General features: G+C 39.4%; 1 protein-coding gene across 7 annotated transcripts in view; it reads left to right on the top strand.

Annotated features, from left to right (window-relative positions):
• Positions 1–17027, top strand: part of gria3b (glutamate receptor, ionotropic, AMPA 3b) — a 102042-nt gene extending 85015 nt beyond the window's left edge. Inside the window, exons 13-18 of one of the 7 annotated variants that reach the window (XM_081611916.1) lie at positions 7029–7276; positions 8033–8173; positions 10299–10319; positions 11177–11291; positions 12689–12936; positions 15308–17027. In XM_081611916.1, the coding sequence (XP_081468042.1) occupies positions 7029–7276; positions 8033–8173; positions 10299–10319; positions 11177–11291; positions 12689–12934 (771 nt within the window). In that variant the 3' untranslated portion in view covers positions 12935–12936; positions 15308–17027. Of the gene's footprint in view, positions 1–7028; positions 7277–8032; positions 11318–12688; positions 12937–15307 lie in introns of those variants that run through there. The other 6 variants (XR_014089471.1, XM_008419892.3, XM_008419893.3 and 3 more) reach the window with 6 other exon arrangements.
• The last annotated feature ends 9803 nt before the right edge of the window (positions 17028–26830 follow it).

Here is a 26830-nt window from a genome sequence, read left to right as displayed (position 1 = left end):
CAATAAACTCCATCCAAATGGCTCACTGCATTGCTGAAATGCACAATGCTGTGAAGACTGGATCAGACGACCTTTGTCGATAAAAACGAGTTGACTTGGTTGTTTAATTACCTGTAAAAACATGGGCTGGATGATCAAATGCAATGTCCCTTTGTGCACCTCATTTAGTTGCAAAAGATGACAGAATCGTAACTGCATGGGAAGTAAGGGGGCTTTGTTTGCTGCTCCCCTCAAAAGGATTGCCTATTAGCTAAAGCTTCAATGGCAAACTATCATGCATCTCAGTGATCTGCAGGTGTGTTGGAGATTAGGGGACACAACACCGAGGGTGCAGGCACCAATACGTTCTGCAAAGCATGAAAATCAATTTCACGTCTCAGCTATTGTGGCACACACTGTTGTCTCAGGATGGTCTGATACAATGTTTAATAAGCAGCTCTTTGTGCTTAGCAGACCTGCATTAGAGCAGGGTTGCATGGCGAAGAGACAGCAAGGCAATTTTGTATAAGCAAACCCTGATTTGCCCTGGCATCATATGCAGCACAACTCCCAGGACTCTTGTCACTTTGCGTTTTAGAACAGCGTTAAGTAAAGGGGAGGATCTCTCAGAGATCAGAGGCCGCTTGCATGAAAAAGAAACCCGTGCGTGCTGCAAGATAGGCGTAACCTCTGAGGGAAAAGTACAGTCCTCCGAGGATTTGCCGAAGTTGAGATGAGCAGCGGCGGGCTCTGTGGAGGAGCCGACGGAGTCCAGCACCGAGCATCAAAGACGAGTAATTGGTATTCAGGGTGAAGCATGTGGCACTTCAGTGACAAAATACACCCCAGAGCCTCAACTTTCATCTCTTCCTACTTGAGATACAGGTAGTCCTGGTGTACAGGATATTGAAGGGAAGCGGCGATGTCGACGAACAAAATGGAAGGGAAGTTGAGTTGAATGAAATGTAGCAGAGGTGCTCGGCGATGGCCTTTAAATGCACAAGCAGTGGAGCATACGTGGGGGAGGCTGTAATGAAAGCGGCCCTGCGGTGCCAGAGGGAGAATAAAAAACAGGCTGCAGTTCGGAGGCCAGCGGGCAGAGGGCTGGGAAATGCTGCATAACTCAAAATCGATACAGATTAAGTGGTTATTTAAAACGGAGAGGTCAATTTATTTGACTTTGGAGTTTAATCACTTGTCTCTTTAGAGACGTTTTAATGACGTGAATGGAGATTCTAAAAAGAAAAAGAAAAGCATCTCCCTCTCTCTCTGCTAAATTTGACACCGATCCTTTAACATACAGAGCTGCGGCGGCGGTCCTCTTTCCTGTCTTCCTGTCCTTTTCTGTCAGAAAAGCAGAGATAATTCAAAGGGCTCCATTCAGACGTGTAAGCACTTTCTACAAAGACCTTAAATATATTTCTGCAGAGTAACTTTTTTAAGTACAGGAGGACAGTACTCAACTTCTTATGCAGTTCTGAGCAGAGGCTAAAAACTAGAACCTTTATTCCATACATATATTGGTATATTGTGCTCTGAATTAGTGATAGTAAAGAAGAAAAAAATAAACATAGTACTACAACAACACCAGCAACATTAGATGATTTTGTATAATTATTTCAGCACTTAAGCCACTGGACTTATCGTTGTTTTATAGCAGAAGAGAAAGCTGTAACAAGTGGGGCAGGAATAAATTAATAATAATAATACACAATAAATATCGTGTTATGTTTTACATTGCTTTAGGTGTGATTCAGGCAATTACATGTAATGTGACTCCATTCACGTTTTATCCTCTGTTCTTGATGTGGAAAATGTCTTTTCCATACTTCAGTTTCTTTCCCATAATGTAAATAATGTTCTTGCTTTCTTCTTTCCTGCCTTCCTCTACATTTTTCTTCCTTCTCTCCTCCAAATGTTGCACACTTCTGTCACGCTTTTTTTTTAATGACTCCAGAGTCTGTATTATTCAGACTAAATGTCATAGTTTACAGTCGACTGCAACTTTCTCTTTTTTCCTGTTGTCGATTATAGCTTATTACGTTTCCCTTTCTCTAACAAATCCTATTCGACCGCTAAAATCTACGTGCTATGTTATCTTTTATTTAATAATCAACACAAACACCAGCCAAAATTAATTCAGCTCACTTTAATTTTCAACAAATCTGACAGCATTGGCATTGAAACATGCAAACCCAGAATAAGCTCAGCTGTCACAAAAGGAATGTTAAAATATCAATCTCAGCTAACCCAAAGTAGCCTTTGTATTTATGTTACACATATATCATAATTAAAACAATATTAAGGCAAGCCATTTGAGGTGAAAACATTAAGCATGATCTACAGAGGACTCGGCTTTAGACCTTGTTGAAACTAATGTTTTTTGCTTTGTTTACATCTCTTACTTTCTTGCAAGATGAGTTTTTCTTGGTCACTAAAACTGATATTTAAAATAAATAAAAAAGTAATTGGTTCTCAGCTTGTCCTGATCCGTTTCTATTACACTTCAAATATAATTTTTACAACATTAATGAATGGGACAATAAATGATATTAATATTCTATTCTGTCAATTAAATAGTGATTAAAAGGTCTAATGTCAGAGAAAAAAAAAACTGCTAAAATGATCAAGTAACCTTTGGGCAAAGGCACTGCTTCAGCCATTTTTAAGACCAAATTTCAAAATACATCAGGTCAAAGTTATTCCCACCTGCTAACTAGACATGGGGTATTATAATATTTTTGACAAGTATTTAATCATGTAGATGACGTTTTTGTCAAAAAGCTGAGGAAAAAATATCTCTCATTAAAATCTCCAGAGTAGATTTTCTGGGTCCTCGGAGATATTGATCCCTTTCTATTTCTAATGTTATCATAACCTTACTTAAAAAGTTCCCGAACTATCCCTTTAACAAGCCTCTGTAATACTATCTAGACTCTACTTGTATTCAGGATCGTGGTCCACGTATTACATCTCGTGTTTAGCACTTACCCAATCTAAAGAGTTTACAGTATCAGATATTTGTAAAACAAAGCTAATAAGGATCACTGCTCTCACCATCAGTCGGCCTTTTCCCGAGGCAATGATGTCTGTTTTCTCGTCTCAGGTCAGAGGCTTTGAAAATGTTACATTACAAGACGGCAGGAAGCTCATTGTTTCTGGTTGATTTGCTGGTTGAACACCTACACAGATGACGTAACCGTGTCGCTGAGGTAGGAGGACTGGCTATTTAGGTACTCTGCCACGAAGCCAGCAGCGCGGCGATTGCTTCAGCATGACTTTTAGAGAGAAGAGGAGAATAATATCCATGCAAATGACGCAGCTTGGAATCATGTCTTTTTTTTTTTTTGAAATATGAAAATACATTTTAAACGGCGTAAAGATTTATGACGCAGCCAGCCATACATTAACAAGATCATTATATGATGTATAGAATGGCGGCACATATAAAACCATGTTTCCAACAGCATTTAATAGCTCCTTAAATCGTCTCTTAATTGCTTATGGACTTTGGTAATTGCTCTCTAATTGAATTTCTCATGCCCACCAAAGAACATGAATGATAACGTTTAAAAAGAGATGAGCGATGTTTGTTCGTATTAGTCAGCCCTAAATGCGAGCGTGTTTGCGAGGCCGTCTGCGTGCACATTAATGTGCCAGCAGTCAACAATCAAATAGTTCTCTTTCCCTGCTGAGCTCTCTCCCCCGAATCTCGTTTTCTCTTCCCGTTTTCTCTGCTGGAAGCATCTCAGCTGGGATTTTTTTTCAGTTCCAGTGAATCGGCCTATTTGGGCTTCAGTCGCACTTTGCAAAACCTCTCTGATATTGATAAATTGACTTCATAAGGCACCGCAGCAGCACATTCTGTCGTCATTGATCAATGTTGAGATCTATTCTTTCCCCCCGATGTAACAAGGAGCTTCCCCACCGCTGAGAGGATGAGCCTCGTGTCTTCTGGGAAATGCCCTCCGAACGAGTCTTATTTTCATGCTGTCGCACACTAAATTATAACTGTTGAACTGAAAAATAAATTTAAAAAAATAGCTGCTATTTTCACTGAGTGCCGCTCCCCTTGTTTGTTGTGTTTGCATTATTACTGATATAACCCAAGCACCGGGTTTTGTTCATTTCAACAGGGGGGGAACATTCATCAAACAGATTTTTATATTTGCGTAACGCCGCTGCCTCGTCTTAGCCTCATCCATGGCCTGATGTGCAGCGACAGACGCCTGCAAACAAACTATATGATTACATAAAGCCAGAAAAGCACTTTCATTTGGTCAAGGTTAATGCTTTTGTTTAATAATGGGAATGCATTAGAGATGGATACTCTACCGTTAGGCAGACTCCTACTAATTCAAGGCAGAGATCCCTCTATAACAATCAGCATGTTTGGACAGGAAGAGCAATGCAGTTGACAATCTACCGTTATTATTCTGTTAAAAAGAAAAAAAAACAATGATTTTCGCCTATTTTCTAACATTCCTAGGAGAAGGAGAATACTATTATCAAGTACTTGAACAAATGAAATGAAGAATATTTTAAAATCTATGATGGATTTTATTTTTCAGCATAATGCACAACACATACAAGACCCTGCAAGCAGCCTATTCTTGATTTTATTTTTCCCCTGTAGCTAATTGTAAAATCCAGTCAGAAGGCTGATAATCAGATAAACCAAAGCATCAGTCCATAAACCAATTTCTCAGTTCATGGATCAAGTCATTATTATAACTTCAATCATTACTTAATAAGATTATATGATCAATATTTCATTGTTTAGGGGTTATTCAAAATATTATTTAAATAATTATAATGAATTGACTAACTCTTTAAAACATGGCTTGTGGCTGTTTGGAGTAAAAATTATCAATTATTCCTTCAGGTGCACGGAAACACGAGTAACACTTTTGCATGATAGCGAACAAAGATGTTGCTCTAGACTGAAAAGCTCGACTTTTTTTTGGTCCTAACTTGTTGAATGAACAAAAAAAATGTGGCCTTTTTATCACAATGAAACAGTCATGTTAATGAAACTGGACATGCTTACTGATAAAAAGAAAAAGAAAACACAAAAGTTACTGGGGAGAAAAGTTCATTTTAAGTAAATTACACAAAAATAAATCATAAAACCATAATCAACTTAAGATGGCCACCTTAAAAAAATTCCACTTTGTTTGATTCGGATCAGTGACATCACTCGAGGCAGTGAGAATTGGCATCCGACGTCTACAATTGACAGCTGTGCGGTTTGCAGTTATCAGCTGGCATTAGTAAACACTCTGGCAGAAAAGCAGGTTTTGACAGATTCCAGTGTAGCTTCAGAAGCCTTTTTATCTCGCCTGTTAGGATTTACCCCTGAGGAATCCAACTCAGATGAAGAAGAATATAATAAATACCAGTCGGAGCAAGAGTTCAAGATGCATGGGTTTCGGCACTACTGATTTCAGTTAGACTCCCACAAACAGCAAGCCATGGTGCATGCTATTGACAGCCGACGCCATAGCAACCTGGGATGAAGACGGTGGTTGTGTCAGAACTTTTTTTACAGAGTGTTGCAGATTTTAACCTCTTGAGTTCTAAAAACAAATCTACACATTTCTATTTAATTGTGGCTGATTCCTGAAGTTGTTTGCTTCTTGAAAATGACATATTTTGCTCGCATAGCATCAACTAGCCAACTAGTAACAATTTTATTAAAAAGATGTACAAGATGAAAAGAAAAAAAAAAACACTGAAAACTTACAAATCATAAAACCTTACTCTTCTCTGTGAAATAACATTGCAATAGTGGAAATAATAATAAAAAAATTATGGCATGTTGGTTTATATGTGACATAATATTGGTTGTATGTTAGAAACAATTCACCAACAGCAAGAAATCATGTCAAATGAGAGGAAATGGTTGTGTTATTTAAAAAAAAAAATGTTTGAAACCAGTTAAATCAACCTACTGAAGGTAAATAAGTTCATTAAGTTCTGATCAATGGAGTTAATCCGGTGCAGATTCATGTAGTTGTACAACTAAATGAATAATAATAAAAAAAAGCTAAATCATAGATTTTTTTGTTTCATTCAACAATTTTTTTAAATGACAATAATTAAAATAAATAATTCTACAGCTCTATGTGACAAAAGCAAATTTCTAGTTAACTCGGCTTCCTTAGATTGTTTTCATTTTATTTTTACTGCATTTATACAGCGTGAATGCGTCTTTACTTTAAGTCTTTATGGGACCGTTTTTGAACCGCAGCTCATCTCTGCATGGACAGCGATCACAACAAGATGTGTGACATGGCTGTGCCAAAGTCAAGTCCAGCAGCAGCTGAATATTTTAATTGATGCTTATTATAGATAGCGTCCAACTCTCCCCGATTTCACAGTCTCACTAAGCCTGACCTGCGGCGCTGGAGAAGCACTCGTCTCTGTCACTTTGTCACGGGCGCTTTGTTGTTCACTTCCCCGGCTTCCTCTGCGCGACGCCTCTGAGTCACACTCAAGATATTTCATTAACCATGTCGCTGTACAAGTGTAATAAGCTCCACAAGTTGGAGACGAACTACAAACAAAACCTTATTTCACTCACTGAGGCTGAACATCCGTCAAGGATATTATGCTGAACTTGTGCATGTTTTTTAATAAAAAGATCATTACCTGCTGTTTACTGCCTGTTGAATTATTTATTGAAGTATTTTTAGAGCCAGGTAATTTTTTTGCACAACTTTTCAGTGGAATAATGTTGATGTGTGATGCTCATATGTACATGCAGGGACTTTGGGATGTTAATTATTTTCGGTGCGTTAGCTCTGCAGAGAGAAGATGGATTTTGTTTATTTTTGTACCTCGTGATCACGTAACCGTTGGTCGTGGTCATATTTTCTGGAAGTATTCAAAGATATCGCACGCCCTTTCCCAGATGTCTATGACTACTTCGCAGCGCCTCTTTAGATCAAGTGATCACGAAGCACGAAAATCCAGCAAAATCCTCCTGTGTGGACGCCAGTCGTTGAAACTTCTGAAGTCTTTTCTCCCTTTTCTCCTCCGCACAGCGATCCAAAATAGCGGTGTACGAGAAGATGTGGTCTTACATGAAATCCGCAGAACCCAATGTGTTTGTTAAGACCACGCCAGACGGCGTCGCCCGAGTGCGAAAGTCAAAGGGCAAGTTTGCCTTTCTCCTTGAGTCCACGATGAACGAGTACATCGAGCAGCGGAAGCCGTGCGACACCATGAAGGTGGGAGGGAACCTCGACTCCAAAGGCTACGGCATAGCGACGCCCAAAGGCTCGGCATTAAGGTGGGTGGAATATTATAACAATATCCCCCCCATGTTGTTATAGTATTCCACCTACCCTGATGTCCCCCTGTTGTCATTTTCTTCTCTTGTTTTGTATGGAAGCAGAGGTAATGGTAGTCATGCCTTTCTAACTGTACTTGGATTCAAAGGTTCTTTGATGTTTCTTTTTTTTTTTTCCTGCATAAAATTGCTGTTTTATGTAAAAAAAAAAAAATCTAATCCAGATGAAAAGGTAAACGCTAACAATCATTTCATATTTATGTCTTTCTTACTGCTGTTTTTTTCTCTCCTTCGATCTCTCCTTCTGTCCCGTGTGCTGTCCTACCTGACTGTTGTGTTGTCACTTTTAATTTAACAGTTCAATGGTTTTTCAATTTAGCCTTTAAAAGCTGCGCTGTCACTTGTGACGAATGTTAATTGCATGATGTTTGTTGTTGTTACTTTTTCTTCTCAATGACAAGTGTCCCCATCCCGCACACTTCAGTTCTTTAACTACGTGACCCTTCATGCCACCTTTTTCCAAGATTTAACACTGTCTCTGCCTTATTTTATCTCTCCGTATTCTTTAAATTCTTAAACAATTTGTCCTTTTCCTCGACCATTCTGATTAACGGTAGTCTGTGCGTAAGCCCCTTCTTTGACACTGGTAGTTTCTCTACCATTGCTTCCTAATATGACTTATTATCATTCTCACTTTGCATTAGATTTCTCACGGACCTGTGCATTTTCTTACAAGTTATGTTTTATCGTTTCAAGAAATGCTGTTAACCTGGCAGTTTTAAAACTGAATGAGCAAGGCCTCTTGGACAAATTGAAAAACAAATGGTGGTACGACAAGGGAGAGTGCGGCAGCGGGGGAGGTGACTCCAAGGTCAGCCTCGATGTCACCACAATCGGGTACCATAGTTCAGAGTAATCGGCAAAGCTGTTGGCAAAGAACGCAACCGAAATCCAGCCCGATCCGGACCAAACCAACCCAACCCAACCTGCCACACTGAGGCAGATGATAAAAGTGTTAGGTTGACCAGATGGTGTAGTGGCTTATTTGGCAGATAAGGAGCTTTTGCCTTAACTAGCTGAAAAACATCACTTGTAGAGTTACAATGCTGAGACGTACACGGCCTCTGAGGCTTCTGGAGGTGAATGTGGCTGCTCTATAGTTGTGAAAGGATTAAATGTGTTCACTCACCCTGATGTAAAGGGCAAGTCAATCAATATGAGGGAGTAATAGAGATGCATTGATCAGACTTTTCTGGCCAATTTATATTCTGTTTTTTGTAAAGCTTTGGCATGTCATTAACACTTTTACCTGATTCTGGTTTCTCTTTAAGAACTGTGTTGTACAAAAAAATATAAGAATAGCATTGCGATTAATAATTTACTATTTTCGAAGACAAAAATAATTACAGGGTTGACATTTTAACCTGGCTTTAGCATTCTCTAGTCGCAATTTACACAGTTAATGTAGTTAATGTTACAAAAAAAATTTACTCTTTCTATTAAAATTAAAAGGTATTAATCTGAAATGTTTAAAATGCTAAACTCTTTGAAATCCAAAATGCTCCATTATGCAGTTCTTGATAAAACTGACCAAATTTACTATAGCTTGTTCAATTTCCCTGTGCTTTCACACAAACTACGACTATTGAAAGTAGTTGCTTTCAGGCTTCAGTCAGTAACAGTACACCACACCAAAGAGTGTTGTTGTCAGCGGACACACCATACACACACAAATGTTTGGTGTTTTCACTGATTGGGAAAAATATAACGGAGTTTTTGGCATAAGTTCATCTTATTTTGATCACCATCTGATTTCACAGTGCATATTAAGTTATAATAGCTGATAAAGTCAGTTTACTCAGATAAAAAAAGAGCTTGTCAGCAATACTGCTTTATAAAAGTCAACATAAGTGCGGTTTTGGAGATTTGGTAAAAGTGGCTTTGCTGTACTTGGGTACACAGCTGCTTCACATTAACAGCTCAGGTTAAGAGGAACCAGTTCTTCTCAAATGGAAAATGGCTGCCAGACAGAGGCAGACCATAAAGCAAGGGGAACAGCGGTGTCTTGAGGGGACTAAGCATTACAGGCAAACGTGAGAACTCTAATTAAAGACAACACTTTTGTTTTTCTTTTGTTTTTGTTTTGTTTTTTTATAAAAGCTACCTGTGGTTTGAATCCCTTCCAACTGCGACCCCTCAGACCACCAGATCTCTCCAACCTTTTTCCAGTGCCAGTAGTCCAAAGTGTGAAACCACAAGCAGCTTCTGATGGAATGAGTGAAGGATTGTTGGGTTCTGACAAAATCCAGTTTAAATTCAATCTTTAAATTTGTGTTGTTTTTTTTTTGTATCATCATTCCAGCTTGCAAAAACAGAATGCTTCAATAAAAGACCAACATTACTTTGCCATATTTATACTGATATAAGTAAATCTCTGACCATAGCTGAATTTTTGAATTTCTTTACTTGGAAGTCTCACCTTCTACAAGAAAACTCCTCAATGTAATCTTCATCTTTTACACTTTGTTTTTTTTTTTTTTCTTTTTGCCAAGCAGCTGCTAACTTTTTAAGTTGCTTGTTTCAAGAAGCCCCTCTTGCCACATACAGCAGTTTCCATCACTCTTCTCTGATGCGCTACAGAAGTCCAAGAAATGTACGACCTGTCTGTTTCATGGTTTCTCCTCAGGGAAGATTGGAAAGGTAGACTAAACTAGCCTGGAGCTAGATGTGTCTGGAACATCCAATCACCTGGTCTGGGACGGCTATGAAGTCCCGTTAGCAGACATGAAGAGATGCACGGATTTGTTTTCACCCAGCAGCATGCACACACACACACACACACACACACACACGCACACACACACGCACACACACATGCTGAGTTCCCCCTCACCCTCAGGCCCAACACACCGCAGCCCAGATTGACTTTCAGACACAGAGCATGTTGCTGGGTAATTGCATTGTTAATCAATGTCTTTCCAAGTCAAGACAATGGTTTGGTCTTCACACTCTGTTTCTCCAGATTGGCTATGAAGGATATACAGTGGTGTAATCTTCTTTCAGTGCATTTGGGGGGGGGGGGCACATTGTTTCGAGGTAGTAGTCAGGTCACTCATTTATCAATGTTCTCTGTTTTTGCTTCTAATTGAACTTTTACATCTGATGAAAAATATAGCTGAACTACAAATGACTAAAAATCATGAAGTGGCTCCTAGATGTGTGCTTTTATCTAGATTAGATTTTTTTTTTCTTTCTTCTCTCTTACGTCTGATCACTTAGATCCCAGACAAGGCAAATAATACACTTGGTTATGCAGCTGCAGGCAAACATGAGACAGATATGCCACTACTCTTGATTTTCGTCCTGCGGCTATCGTCTGTTACTTATCTGTCAAAACACAAAGGTTTCCTCCGTGATAAACGGCAGCAAACCTCGTACCGCATAATTCCGCCTTCATTTTTGGGCCTCATTTACTTCCAGAATTTATTCTTGTCGGTATTACGCCAAGACAAAAAGCGTTTTGTTGAAGAACCTAAGGTCTGAATCTGATTTTTCTGCTTAGTGAAGACAAAGCTCCTGACAGAATGACCTGCAGCTGATAAGCCTCTGGTTCTCCCTGCCCGTGAATTTCTCTGGTTGATGGTCACAGACTTGCAGATCGTACCGTCAGTACCTGCTCGTCGCCATGTTAGCAGCATCTGCCGATTACTCGAAGCGATTAGGTAGGTCCTGGCTATACACTAGGGGTTACACAGGTGATAGGTAGAATGCCTGCTCTTTGTGATGTTGACTACAGCCAGGTGTCCTGCTTTATCGCTTTGTAAAGTATGTAGTAGTTTAAAAGTTGAATAACATAAAATAACATAATATAATGTTATTTATGTTATTTCCCACGTGAAGAACTCCTGTAAACCTTGCAGTATTGAAACTCAGTGAACAAGGCATCTTAGACAAGCTGAAAAACAAATGGTGGTACGATAAGGGTGAATGTGGAACCAAGGACTCTGGAAGTAAGGTCAGTCGCTGCAGGTCTTTTGTACTGATTCCAAATTGCATTTTGACGTACTGTTCATATGCAAGACTAAAACTTTTACATTTGAAGTTTGCATTTTGTTTATTTGCCACACACACACACACACCTTTCTTTTTTTTCTTTTTTTTTTTTAAGAGTACTTTGCAATTTCTGCCACACACTGTAACCCAGTTTCTGTGTGGCTTTAGGCACTGCATCCCCAAATGATTTTTTTTTTCTTTTATGAAACTTTTAATTAGACACTTTTTAAGCAGTATAACCCATGACACTGTTTTATGAAAACTGTAATGATAACGTTAAGGGGAAACTAAGCAAGTGCCTCTTTTTTTAGATCCAGAATGACAGCAGTTAACACATGTTGATAAATGCTGTTTCTTTTTTTGCTCATTTCCATTCTTGACATTCATGATACTTCGACCATTATGCTGCTGTTTCTATTTACCAAACTGTTAATGAAAAATTGATTTGTTTGTGTTCTTACTACTTTGCATCGAGACGCGTCTGTTAGATTCTGCGGCCTCCTGTGGTGTGATGAACAAGCAAAACCCTCTTATTGTGATGAGTTACACAAATTCGACCTCTCTGAGCAGCGGGAGCGCCGCAGGGCGTCCTCCAAATTTTGTGGTGACTCACAGAGGAGACTTAACATGCTTTGCTTGAGCATTACAACAAGTCGAAGAATGTAATAAACCTGATATTTAACCCTCTGAGATCCAAATGACATGGTAATATAAGGTCTTTATATAGCTCCATGCTCATAAGGTTAAAATGCAAATAGTAAAACTCTAATAAACAAATTTTTCGTAAATACATTTGGTTGGCAAACAGCAGCAAAATGGTTTCACGTACAGTAGATCGTTTTTTTTTTTTTTTTACTTTTTACTTTTAACTGAGCTATCATTTATATGCTATCAACTTGACTGTACTGTATGACATTGCTACCGTGAGAGTTATACGTACATGTCTCAGAGAATTAAAAAGACAGGAATTTTATTTAATTTTTTTTTTTTTTTTAGAGCTATCGACCTATGCGATACTGACCGGCTTCCTTTTTATGGTTAAGTGCAGAAGCCATTTTTACGTACAAGTAGCTCACAACAGGAAAAGCTCTACATTCACCAGCAGAGTAAAACACACTGGCTCCTTCTAGCGATAATTAGGGTCCTTATCAATTTTTTTTTTTTGCTACTATTAGGGAATATTTTCACCAAAAAGCAATAGTCTTGGCTTCTGATTATATAGGATTTTGTTGCTTAGCTGCTGATACCGATGTAGTTGATAGCTTTGAGTAGTTTAAGGCATAGTTTCAGAATTACATTCTGCTCTGCTGACGTTGTTTCACTGCAAAACGCTTAACTTTGGTATTCACTTTCCCCCAGGACAAGACAAGTGCTCTCAGCCTAAGCAATGTGGCAGGAGTCTTCTATATTCTGGTTGGAGGGCTGGGGCTGGCTATGATGGTGGCTCTGATAGAGTTCTGTTATAAATCACGACAAGAAACCAAACGGCTAAAATTGGCCAAGAATACCCAGAATTTTAAGCCGGCTCCCCCGACCAACACCCAGAACTTTGCCACATACAGAGAAGGCTACAACGTGTACGGAACCGAGAGCGTTAAGATCTAGAGGTATGTTGGCTCTCTTTACCTTCCACAGAGTCCCCCGTGCGTCAGGAGAGATGAATCATTTATGGGGTTTTTTTCCCCCATAGCAGTCAGAGTGAATTATTCAGCTGTGTGTATGCTGCCAGTGAAATTGTTCATGGTTGTCATGTTGGACAAAACCCAATTATTTCCACAGACAAAAAAACAAAAAAAACAAAAAAAAAACAAAACTGCTACACAAACTGGAAAGCAGTTGAGCAACAGGATGGAGGAGTGGTGGCAATAAATGAAACCACACATGTTACAGTAAATGGGAGATGAATTATCATAGTATCACATCGAATAGATAAGTCAGTCAGCAGTATGGACAGCCTGACGGACCCGAGCCTGTAAAGTGTGGCAGCCCTTTGGGTCTGAATGCAGCTGCTGTGAGTCCTCTTCCTCTGCCCCCGGGTCAGTAGAGTTGATATCTAAACTGATTCCACACTTTTATCAGATTACACGAGACTGCAGAACTTGGCTGGCCACAGAAGCCCCTCAGCGTAACCCATTCTGTCTGCAGTCACGCATGCCGTGTGGACTGGTACTGTCTCGTTGAAAGACTGTCACAGGGTGACGTTTCACGAAACATCAGACATGCAGACAGAGGATGCCACTGCCACGGCCCTCAGCTGTCAGGCTCCTGAATCGCTATCAGGGGTCCCCCCCCCCCCCCCCCCAGGAGTGACCCTGGAAGCCTTTAGATGAATCCGTGATCCAGCACACCTGAATTAAATTACTTTTCAGAGGCCTTTCATATTTTATGGTCATCATTAAAAGGTGGCATTTTAACATTAGCAAACGTGTGTAGACTTTTGTAGTTTTGCCACTGTATAAGCGAGTCTGCAGAAGTCCCTTGACATGCTCTAACACTGAAGTTCGAAGATTCATCATTCAATCTTGGTGTGGCTCTGTTTAGCCAATTTTAGCCACTTCACTTCTCAGCCGTTTGTTTCATGTTTCTCACTCCTCCGAAGGACGTGCAGCTTGTAAGAAAAGAGAGTATTATTCTGTAAACATCCCTCTGAAAATTATGCATTTTGAAGAATTTACCCAAGGAAACAAATGAAATAGCTCAGTCTGTAAAATAACATGTTGCCCTACTTTTGTTAGACATCTTAAAATTGAAAATTTCAGATGCTAATTACTTGACCTCGTGTATTACAATGTTTGAAATCTATGGCTTGTTGATGTTTAACTGTTTTGTAAGCAAGTCCAATTATGATCTGTCAGTATAAATATCTATTGATCAACTGTATATCTCATTATCAGTAGGTTTTTAGGATCCTTAAAACTGTGATTACGTTTGCTAATAATTAAGTACGTTGCGGTTAAAATGCTGGCTGAAACTTAGGCTCACCAGCCAGCTGATAACTTGTTCAATTTGATAGAAAATACCTGGAAGCGTTGGAGTAGACCAGAACAGACTAAAGCTGTGAAGTTGCACAACATGAATGCAAATAAAATGAACTCAAAACCACTAAACTGCCTTGTAAGGCCGAGTAAATCTGCAGCCACACTTCTATGATTGTGAACCCCTCCCGACACGTTGCACCCAGTCGCTCTTCCAAATGCTAATATAAATGCTAATCATGTGGAGCGCAGCTTTGTGAAACCCTTCTCTTAGTAGACACAGAAACCACATCACATGAAGCATGCTGAGGACTTTCTAAAGAAGTTCCTAATGTAAAAAATGCTATTAAGATTTCCAACTAAAAGCCACCACAGATGAGTGGGAACCAGAAAACGTCTACAAGGAACAGTCCGCTTAAAAATACAAAATTGCATGTGCTTTGGTTTTGATTACATTGATTGCATGGGCGTTCTCATTACACGCAGTGTGTGACATGTCAAATGTTTCAAATGCCAAAAGAACACCATTTTCCCAAACATCTTATTGCTGTGAGAAATGGAATCCACAGATACGCCGTTTTGTTCCCGAAAAGAAAAACTTTTCCATCATGTGTACCCAAGACTTCTGCAATGATTTCTTTTCACACCGTGTTCTTTTTATCTGATTAGACAAGAAGTTAGCTGTATAACAGAACACGTCGTTTACATCAAATGGTCCAAATTTGATGGCAGGCGAAGAGATTTTTGGCTTCTGTTGCTGTCAGGCCGATGTGTCTGAATTAAAGCGGGGCAGCCGTGAGGAAGCACGCCGATCGCGTCTTTTGACGTCAAAATTGTCGAAAATATTCGCAGGCGATTGATGCCGTCATTGTCACTGCAAACCATCACATGCCATAGCAGGTCAAAGACTTCGAGGTGTTAAGGTGCAACACTTCTTCACAGACTTCTGCTGCAGCGTTCTTAACTCCTCCCATCTCTGCCTCTGCTCTGTTCGTTGACGCAGGTTTACGAAACGTTTGAGCCGTCATCTACAACTGTGACTAAACATCTGTGAAAGGCACAGGACCACACGGGGTTTGTGCTTCATGACATGATAATCTGCATTGACGACACGACTTGACTGGTCATGGGAAAAGCCGATGAGGTTTCCTCCGCCTCTCAGTGCCTTATGGAACTCCGAGTCTAAACAATGCAACTCGATCACAACGATAATGCTTTTTTGCTTGAAACTCATACGAAACAGAAGAATGATGCAGAGTTAAAACACACACACACATATTATATATATATATATATATATATATATATATATATATATAAAGGAGAGAATAAAGCCATCATTTGCAACTCTAAGCACATTTTGAAGTGCCAGAAAGACAATGTATAATACATGACAAGTGTCCAATTGGTTTTCTTGTAATCAATATGATCAGATTACTCTTCATCCTTCTGCTGCCAGATTTCCACTGGTTCAATGTGCTGAATTTATTTTACTAGATCTACTCAGTGCACCGTAGGACACTGGTTCTTAGATAATAGCTTTTTATGCTGCTGTGAATCCCTTCAAATGACCATGAACTTGAAGAGGAAAGACCTGTTGCTTGTCAAGCTCGAAACAAAGATGCGTGTCGTTTGTACTCAGAACTCTGGTGCTGCTGCCAACGTCGTCTTCGGGAAAGTCTGACAGGAATCCAGAAGACATCGGAAGAGGACGACATGAAGCAGGACCCGATTCCCACTTCCAATACTGCCAAGAGTGTGTTTTGTATGACAATGATTATGTAGTCTGGCTAAAGAAATATATACGATTTGTAAAATATCGAGGAGGTTTTGATGCTCTGAAAAGTCTTTCCCTGAAACCTTGATCAATTCAAGTCTTCTTTACACCAGAGTAAAACCAAACACATGGGTACTTCAGTTGTGGATTAACTTTAGTCTGATTAAAGGCTCGCGGTAAAGTTTTTTTTTTTTCTGTATTTTTGTTTGTCAAATTGCACATTTTCCAATGAGCTGTGTGGTTTGCTTTCAAAAATGATTTTCTTCCATGAAAATTAAAGTGTTTAGTGATTTTACTTAGTAAATGAAAAATATATAAATACAACAACAACAAAAAATAGACTTTTTATAAGATGACACTAGGGCATCTCCCTGGAGCTTAGCACATTTCCATACTGCTGTAATCAATTGTGTTCTTTCATAAAGACTGTGATTCCATAGGATTTAGGAGGATATTTATCTAATTACCTAAAGCTATGGGCAGATAGTTTTATATTAAAAAAGAGACAATGTGAAGACAAATAAAGAGTAAGCAGGAGAGATGTGTACATTTAGACAAATGAAAATTACTTACATTAACTTTATGAGATTGGGTTTTCCCTTACTTTGTTTTTTTCTAAAGAACTGCATGTGAAAATCAGTGATGCTTGATGAGCCCTGCTACGCACAAACTGATCCTAGGTTTAATGCTAGAAATAAAGTCCTGGTAATTCTTTTTTTTTTTTTTTTTTTTTTTTTTACACTTGTTTGAATTTGTTTTGGTTTTTAGTAGGCGTCACCTCCTGCAGAAATAACCAGAAAAAAAACAAAACAAAACAAACAAATGAAATCACCAAGCGTCGTAGTGGTTACAAAAGATGCATGCGTAAAATTGCTGAACCTCGTCGAAGGAGGCGCTGTACAAAGAATTTTAATACATTTTTGTAAATAAAATGTACAGAAAGGTCCTTGTGTCTTTGTGCTTATTTCCTTCTGTTGAATAAAATGTTCTGAGGTTAAAACATGTGGATTGCAGAGAGCGCCGTAGTGGCGGTTCTCACATCAGGTGAACCGCGCTGCAACCTCTGTCGGTGTATCAATAGCCTGAGCAGAGCTCGAACGGATGAACACATAAAAGGATGAGGTTTGGCTGTAATAGTACAGTATTGAGCTGTTAGTCAGTAAAAGTCTTCGCATTGGATCAATAGTAAGCACTATCCGCTTTAATCCTGGTATCTTGCCTTGTATCCACTGATTGAGGGCTACATTGACAGCTTCATCTGACGTGTGCTTTTTCTTCCCTCCTCACTCTTCACGAAAGCCTTTGTGACATAATCAATAATGCATTATAACCCCCAAAACTTTATGGAAGCATACCGCCTGCTCTGTAAGTTTTTGTCGCAGGGTAAATTTTGAAATATAGTGTCTTCCAAAAACCTTCACACCCGTCAAACCTGTTCTTCTTTTGCCCCAGTTAAATACATGAGTGTCTTTAACTGTTTTATGTGATGCATCAGCAGCTCCCAGCCCCCTTGTCCTACATGTTATAGATGTGTCTCCGTTCCGGCACACCTGATCCGAATGATTGCATGACCTCCTCTGCAAGCCATCTGCTGCTGTTTAATCCTGTCAATCACCCGGTTATTTAAGTCAGGTGTGTGGCAGAAAGGAGAGGACTTAAAAAATGGGGGCGTTTGAGGACTAGTGTTGGAAGCGATTGAGATAGATCATTGCAAAATGGCAAACGATTGTGGAGTTTTGGTTTTCGGTCTTAAAAATAAAGATCATAAGTATATTACGCATTTGTTTTCAGTCCCACACCTAAAGTGATGATGCATATCCTAACCAGCAAGTCATGTCTCTATTCTCTACCAGCTTTTCACACCTACAAACTTAAACATTTGTCCATTATATATACACCATAAAATAATTAAAGCTTCATCAGACTGGATGGTGGCACTGTAAGCTTCAGTTTTTCCATTCTTGTTTGAGATTCTGTTTGTTTTCGCAACAGTCTGTCACATTAATAAACTGATCTAAATTCCTCTGCTCCACAGTGAACTTCCACGCCAGCCTCAAATGTTTCGCAGCCAGGTTTTCTTCCACCATTCCCATAAATTTAGCTTTATTTATCTTCCCATTCATTAGTCCTGGAGAGATGTATTCCCACAACATGATGCTGCCACTGGCATTTCTTACCATGGGCGTGGTGTTCAAGGTGATGTCCAGTGTTGGTTGTTCTCCATGCAGTGGTAGCAAAATAGTTCAGTTTGGTTCTCAACAGACCAGAACACCTTGTTCAAAATCTTTGCAGTGACCTCTACACTCTAGATAGTTTTTTTTCTTTCTTACGAGGATGACTGTTGGACAGTCTACCATAAACACTCAATTTGTTTAGGCTGCAACTAATAGCCGTCTTGTCAGGGTTGTGGATCTCTGCAGCTCCTCCAGTGACTACTGGCCACTTTGAGCCGTTTTTCCTGATTAATTCCCTCCTAACCTGGTCTTTCCGTTTAGCTGAACAGCCATATCTTGGTAGGTTTGTAGTTGTTTCACGAGCTTCCCGTTTTTGGAGTCTTGTATATGGTTGACCTGAACTAAATCTGAAGGTTTTTACTGACCGTGTCAGTGGTTTCAGGGTCTGCGTCCCAGGTGAAATGAAAGCCTCCTTCCAGAGATCCAATCTGCCAAAGCTCAAATAACAAATCCACCAAACATGATAAAAACAATGTTCCTTTTGTTCTTATTTTTCATTTTTGGAAGCTGCTGCTGCTGCGATTCAGGATTCATTCACTTCCTGTGGAACCAGCCTGGGCTGTATGAAACATTGCAAACCAAACAAGCCATTACTGACAAAGGAGGAAAGGATATTACCTTTTTTTTGTTCTTTCATTTGCTTCACCGCTTTCCCTTTCCTTTTTCTTTTTTTACCCCCTTTGCTGTGCCTGGATCGCTACCAGCTAGGAATAAGACAATGTGGGGGCGGTCAAGAATGGCGCAGCGACACACGAGGCTCATGAGACTAGTTCTCCAGAATTAGTTTGCTCACCTGTCAATGACGGCGACAACATGCAGCAGATACTAACCTAGAAGAATGAGGGTAAAGCAGATATTTGGATAAGGCGTCTGGAAAGTAACACAGGTGAGGGGTAAAAGATAAACTGATCACGAGAGCACGTTTTCCTCTGACCAGAGGACAGATAATCGTAACACACTTTGAACTGTGAAACCAGCGGTGGAACTGTGGCAGTGAAACAATCCGATCTAACTCGGGTTCACTCACAAGTGAGAAGAGGGTCAGATATTTCTCTGCGTAAAAGGAAGGAGAAGACAAAAGGCCGCAGAAGGACCCGACCTGGGAAGTACAATTTGATTACCACTGCAGAAAAAAATATCTGCCTTCATTGTTCCTCCTCACTTTGCTGCTCGCTGCAGCCGTTCGCCTCCTCTCTCCTCTGAAGGACACGATAAATAAATCACATTCCAACTCACTTGTTCCATTTTCCTCCTTTCTCCACTTTAGCTTTCCGGCTATTTTCAAGTGCACCTGAAGAGACCTGCACTCGACAGCCTCCGCTGACATTTAACAGCCTTTCCGAGCGGGCGCTCTATTATTTAGAAAAATAGTTCAAATTTACCGGAATAAATAGGCGCTCAGCCTTTCAACAGACTCCGACTGCTTCAGCACTTTGTTTTGAGCGTCGACGATCTCTCATTGGATTTCATTAAAGCTCCTGAAGAACTTTTTTTTTTGTATTTTTTTTAATTGAATTCATAGTCGGCAGAGATGTAGCGAGAGATAACACGTATAGATCATGCGTGAAGCCTCCGGGGCAGCACTGGCAAATGACATTAAAGGAATATTAGAAGAGAAACCGCCAGCACACCAGCATTACAGGCATATACTTATATCAGTGTAGTGATTTACGCCAGCACACAAGAAATTTCAAATGTGCTGCTTTGCATAAAAGTGTTTTGTAATTTGACAGCAAATATGATTCTAGTGTACGCCAAAAAAAAAAAAAAAAAAAAACTCGTCTGCAGACAATGAAGGAGTTCTGTTGTGACTTGGAGTCCCGCGCAAACAGCTATAAGAAATCCAGAAAGTGCTTGTCTGAATGCGAGCAGTCAGGACTCATAATACAACTCTGCACAAAAGTTGTGATTACTGGCAACGGTTGTGTCTGCTTCAGCATTTAATGCGACAGCCGCCCTCGTTGGAGTCCTGTGCGTTTGACACTCGGGGTCTGCGACTAATAAAAGAGTGCAGGCTGCAGGGCAGAAGACACGCAGCACTGTTGACATCAAAAAAACACCAACAAAGCGAGCGGGTCAGACGGGACAGACAAAGGCTGCCTAAACATACAGAAGGGCCACATGGGGGCCTCCAGTAGTGCTTTGTTTTAACACATGTGGCCACTGACTGTAAAGGATAGAAAAAATATTCATGCCCACTTCAGCCTAAGCTGGCTCAAAATTCAGGATTCAGACTTTTGAAAGGGAAAAGGAGAGTGAGTGAGGAAGTGACTGAGAATAAACCTTCCAATCCAACACAATTTGTAAGTAAATTGTTAATAAATACAACAAAATGCTATAGTTCTAAACACTAAAAAGTATTTTACCAGTTTGTAATAAAGTTCTAGTTCGTAAAACATTAAAACCTAAACATTACGACAACACGTCAAAAATGTAACTACGTATTTTTGAAGTTTCTAGTCAGTCTTGAAAGGGGTAAAAAAAAAAAAAAGATTGCGTGTACACTAGAAATTTCATAGTAAAGGCTCATGGGGTAATGTTTTAGCATATCCATAAAAAAGTTGAATGGGAGGAAAAAGTATTGTGGCAAAAAAAAAAAAAAAGTGCACCAGCAATTACATTCCTGAGAGGATTGTCAAGCAAAATCCAATTCAAGAATTTGGTTGAGCTTCACAAAGAGCGAAGTGAGGCAGAACATCAAGAACCACCATGTACCCGAGTCTGAGTCATGGGATACAAACGGTGCATTCCTTGTGTGAATCCAGTCCTAAATCAGAGACTGTGTCAGAAGCATCTTACCTTGGCTGAGAAGAAAAAGAACTGGATGCTTGCTCATTGGCTTAAAGTCTTTTTTCTAAGATGAAAGCTAAGAGTCTGGAGGAAGAGCAAATAGGCACAAAATCCACATTGCTCCAAGTCCAGTGGGAAGTTTCCACGGCGATGATTTGTTGTGCCATGGCATCTGCTGGTGTTGGTTCGCTGCGGTTTCTGAAGTCCAGTGAACACATAATTCTTCAGTACTTCATCATTCCTTCTGCTGACAAATTTTATAAAGATGCTGGTAGAAATTATATCTTAGAAAAGTCTCATGTTGATCTTTAAAATATCTTTTTTATTATTATTACTGATCTTTTGTAATGTTCTCCATTTCTGAGTCACTGAATTTTGGGTTTTCATTATCTCAAAGGCAAATATTCATCAAGAGAGAACTAAAAGGCTCGAAGTAAGAAAAAAATATCGAACCTTTTGACGACATTCTGGTTTTTTACATCTGTTTGCAATGAACTGTGTTTTAAAAGGAGCCACGCACAAAGAGGCAAGCAGGAATATATTAGAAGTGATTTAATGAGAAGTGAAAGCAAAATACACACACAAAAAAAAAACTAACAGCATCAGAGAGGAGAAGACAACTGGGGGAAAACCCAGTGAGAGACATGGAGGGGAACAGCAAGGAGTGGCTAAAGACGGAGAGTGTTAATACTGAAACAATGATTACCAGGGTGGGAACAGGTGAGACTAAGTAACCGCCAAGTGGACAAATGGCACAAGAAAAAAAAATATTAGGTACATATTAACTAAGCAGAGCATGGCTAAAAGACAAAGTAACTATGAAATACAAACGGGAAAAAATGAAGCCGGCTCCCTACATTTATACCACAGTAGAAAATTAATTGCATACAAAGGACGTGTAATTGTTCATGGAACATCTCTGTGCGTTCTTCTGCACAGAAAGGTTTCTTCTATTTTGAAAAATATATCTATTTCTGGTCCCAATAAAGACACGAATAAAGCATAATTAGTCTAAGCTACTTGGATTTTTTTTTCTTTTATTGTCCAAAAATAAAAAGATAAATTGCTGTACCAATTATACTTGAATTATTTCTAATTCTTTATCATTTCTTTGCATTTCCTCTTATTCTTAAGCGTGTTGAAAGTCATGTTGACTGGGTAAAAAACACACACAGAGATGAAACCCTCTGTTCGCATCTAGGCATCAAAAGTCTCCCGTAGAATCAGGAGAATAAGCGACGGATCACAAATTGTTCTTCCTTCTGAGTTTCCCATAATCCCACAAGATGCCCTGGGCATTGTTTTCATCAGCATGATACCTCAAGTCATAGCGCATAACTTTCATTTGGTATCAGAATCAAAAGTTATGTAAAGGGAGATTTTACAACAGATGTCAAATCCATTGCACAAACCATAAAATAACCTGCAGCTGTGGCGCATTATTGATTGGTGAAGCTCTGTGGAGACACAGTATCCTCCTCATCTACTCATCTACTCTTGTGTTGGTGCTTGTAAAATCTATAAATCTATGTATAATGTTGTTTTAACAAGACATTATCAAAGCCAGTAATAGTTCAGTTAGTTGTAACTGATTCACAGGCGTTTACGGCTTCTGGGACAGCGGATGATGAAGATGAGGAGTACTACATCGCTGAGATGAAAGGTCGCTGACTCAGTCCGCCAATCTCCAATGGCTCTTAGGCATCGAGTCTCGTTTTAGACTTGAAAAGATTCATTGTTTTGTTCAGAACCACATTCGGAGAACTGTCTTTGTATTATTTAGGGCCTCAACTCAGCGATGCACCTGCTAAATAGTTAATGTTTTTGTTTTTGTCAAGTTTTGACTTTTTTTTGTGTCTTCCTTTAGGACAGGATCGTGTTGACACGTCCAGTTGCCAGTATTTGGTACAATCCAGAATAAAATATTGACCTTTCTTGATGCAAACAGCAGCATAATAAAAGATTAATGGTGTTGAAAAGCTTTCTGAAGATGATGACACAGTTATAGTAATCATGTTGAAATTTTCTTTGCAATTGGCCTCATTTTGGTGAATCATCACTTTAATTCTTGCTGATTTTTTTTGTTTGTTTTGTTTGTAGTTCACGGTATCTAACATATTAGTACAAAATAGCTTCATGATCTCTTTTCTAGCCTAATTGAGGCTGCAAATTGGCACCTCTTATTCCTACATTTTATGAACCAACACAGTTTTCACATGGTTTGCTTCACATTTTCAGGGGGAAAAAAAGCAGCTGCAGAACACCACCAGGCTGGTTGTTCAAAAAGAAATGAGGCAGGGCATCAATCTTCTCCTCAGGGGTTCAGCCAGGTGAATCTTTCCTCAAACACACCATGGAGGTTCGCAGCACGGATCAGGTAACGTGGATGAAAAATCTGCAGGTGCTACAGGAAAGCAGCGAGCGCATGCTCCTGCAGTGCGCTGTTAGCATCATGCTAAATCCCTCCTTTGATGAATTTCTCTGTTCTGGGGGGGGGGTAAGTGTAACTTCTGGACAAATGTGCGTGAGCTTTGGAGCGCATTGAATTGATTTACTCCAGCTTTGATTGTTCATGTGTGTAGTTTTCTACTTTCACTGTGCATGTGGGGGGCAGAGAGAGAGAGAGAGGCATTGAGAAGATTTGCAGTGTTGGATGAGAGAGATAAAAAAAAAAAAAGAAAACAGGGAGTGGTCTATGGTCTGCAGAGCCTTGTTAATGGCTCCAGTAGAGCTGACAAGTAGCTTGGTGTGACAGCACATCTGGACGTTGCACTTGTTCATTGCAGCTTAGGGCTGCTTTTACAGAAACATTTTTTTGGCACACGGCTGACGGGCACAAAAACACAAGCTTTCAACAGGATTCCAAACTGACCCAGATATATTGCAGACTTCGGTTAATATTTACAAGTGAAATGATCATCAGTCATCGGCTCCCGCGCTGCAGTGAGCTGTAGCGTTTCTGAAAAGTAATCTATTGTCTTAATGTCTACTTGTTTAAATACCGCTGGTCATTTTTCTCCAGTGTTAGCATTTAAAGTCCAATGTGTAATCCAATCATCATAATATAATATTTTTTGTATGTTATTACGATCATAACAGAAGGAAACACGAGTCCACTGCGGTTCTTCTTTTAACAAAACACTAATTGGCCGACGATGAAAGTTCAACTCTGTATATAGACTCAGACTGAAGTATTTTCTAAGTCTCTTGTTTTTCCTCTGCCAGAATGTTGCTAAACAGCGAGAAAATAACATTCTCATTTTTTACATCAATAAACAGATGATCCCTTTGAAATGACACTTCCTAACTTGTTTCATCTGTGAGTCACACGATGTAATATCCATAAGCTTCCCAAAAATGTCTTAAATATTATGATAATCTTACCCTGAAGAATTAGTTTGATATAGTGAAGCCTTTCCTCGCAGAATATGCTTTTAGCTAAAATGGTAAACAACATTCAAATAGAGCACAAAAAAGGCACCGCAGCACATCAGAGCTCAATAGACAGCTGACAGAGGCGTGCCGACGTCCAGCTCCCCAGAGCTGCATCCTGTGGCTTTTTCTTTTCTTTTAATTTTGTTTATTCAGACTTTAGTGCAAGATGGCGTACAGAATTGAGAACATTGCAAACAGATTGTCCCTTTCCGAACCAACCAAGCAAATCTCACACACTAATGGACAAGAGAAGAAGCATACAATGAAATGCATTGCAATATACATTTAAACGTTATGAGAAATGTTGAATTATAGCGTTTGCACGCAAACCAAAACACGGCCTACTTCTGTTGGGAAATTAGAATAATCTAGGTTACTTCACTTTAATGAGCGTCAATCGTTGGGTTTACTCAACAAAGGAAGCACAATGACAAATCGAACCAGCTTACTGGGCTACTTGGCGGTGGAGCGCCGCATGCTTCGGCTTTTAGATGATTCGGCTTCTCTGCAGAGCTGAATGACGTGCTGATGAGGGAATTAAGCCATTTGATTCAGGTTTCTTGGAACCTAAAAGTTGCCAGATTTTAGCTTTGCAGGACTACAGTTGGATACCAGTGGACTTTTGATACAGGTTTGGTGGTAAAGTGGGTGTACAGTATTGAAACCACGTTTCATTTTCTGGAAAAAAATAATATCTTAGAAATAAAATAAGTATTCCATGACAGCTGAAATGAGATAATGATTATATCAATGATTATATCAGGACAGTAGAATTTTATTTTGGGAAATCTTGGGTTCATCTCTCCAGACTAAACTGAACTCTGGTAGACACAACGTGGCTGCCACAGTCAGCCTAAGGATTTTACCGTCACGCTCTTCTGCAATACACAGCAGAAGATATCAGACCAACTTAGCCTGTTATTATGGCATTACACACCTTCGATAAGAGGTGCAATAGCATCTTGTGGCACAAGTCTTGAAAATATCGTAAAAATGAAAATCTATATCATAAAACTTCGTCCAATTCTGGCCAGTGTGTAGCGTTGTCTCACAAAACGAGCACAAATCATCACAACCCTAGAAAGGAAAATGCGTGTTCTGTAACTTCTGATGTCATTTAAGGTTCGCATTTTTAACAGGAAGTTGTTCCTGAGTCTTTCTACTGTGTTGATAATGTTGAATCACAGTATATTAGTTGCGTGCTGCCATGGATTTACCATGTTGAAAAGGTTGGCCAACAGCATTCAAAGCTCCGACAACTTTCGGATAATTGTGGGAGCAGCTTTTGGTGCAATGCAGAGAACAGAAACAATTTGTGCTGCCAATACGTTCCTCACATCAGACTTGGCTGCTGTCTACAGTAGTGAAGATTGAATGATGTGGGTAAATTTTCTTTTGAGACACAAATTGTCAGAATTGTAGGTAAACATTTTTTTGTGGGTGTTTTAAATAGAATAAACAAGGCAGCCATCTTGGATTTTGAGAATGAGGTTGGAGAGAAACCTAAAGCCTTCCAGAATAAATTTTCACTTCACTGCTAATTTTGTTCATAATAAAATTGCATATTAGTTGCGTGCTGCCATGGATTTACCATGTTCTGTTTTTATCACTTTACAAACTGAAAAAATGTCGTTGTAATGTTGGAAAATGTAGTATTTACTGAAGTGGTGGTCTTCACAGATTTTCTCTAATTACAGAGGTTTTTTTTTTAAACACAGCTCTATGGTTCTTGTTGGATTATTGTGCATTGTGTTTTGTTTTTGTGCTGAATATGTCAATTTCTCCCTCGTGTCCTTGAGCTAAGATGGTGGTATGATGGATGGAGACGTAAATGATGCTAGGCAGCTTTTATCTTCCATGAGGTATGTGGCCTTTGCACTACACGGCTCCTCTGTGTGAGTGAAAGCAAGTTAACAATTTAGAACCTTAAAAACTTGAACAGCTGGGCCTCGGTCTCCAGGGACTTTAGCACCGTTCGCTAAACTGATGTCATGCATTTCACTGTCAGCATCATTTCAGAGTAAAACTTTCCAAGTCACATTCACTGGCCCCGGGGCAATTTTTAGTTTCACGGTGCAGAAGGTAAAAATTACTGAAGAAAGTGTAATTTAAAAAAAATAAATAGTTCAGGCATATCACATAGTTTCGGAAAGCAAGTAAAAAAAAGACCTTTTTAAAAATGTATGCATTTTTAGAACTTTTCCTTCTGCGACAATGTAATTGCTCAGTACTTTGAATGAGTTTTTTTTTTTTTTTTTTTCAGCCAAGCCGAGGCTAAAGCACTGATCAA

The sequence above is a fragment of the Poecilia reticulata genome, chromosome 10 (genome assembly GCF_904066995.2).
Source record: "Poecilia reticulata chromosome 10, P_reticulata-male-v2, whole genome shotgun sequence".
Lineage (NCBI taxonomy): Eukaryota > Metazoa > Chordata > Actinopteri > Cyprinodontiformes > Poeciliidae > Poecilia > Poecilia reticulata.
The sequence above is the reverse complement of the archived record's forward strand: the minus strand, read 5'-3'. Positions and strand labels throughout refer to the sequence as shown.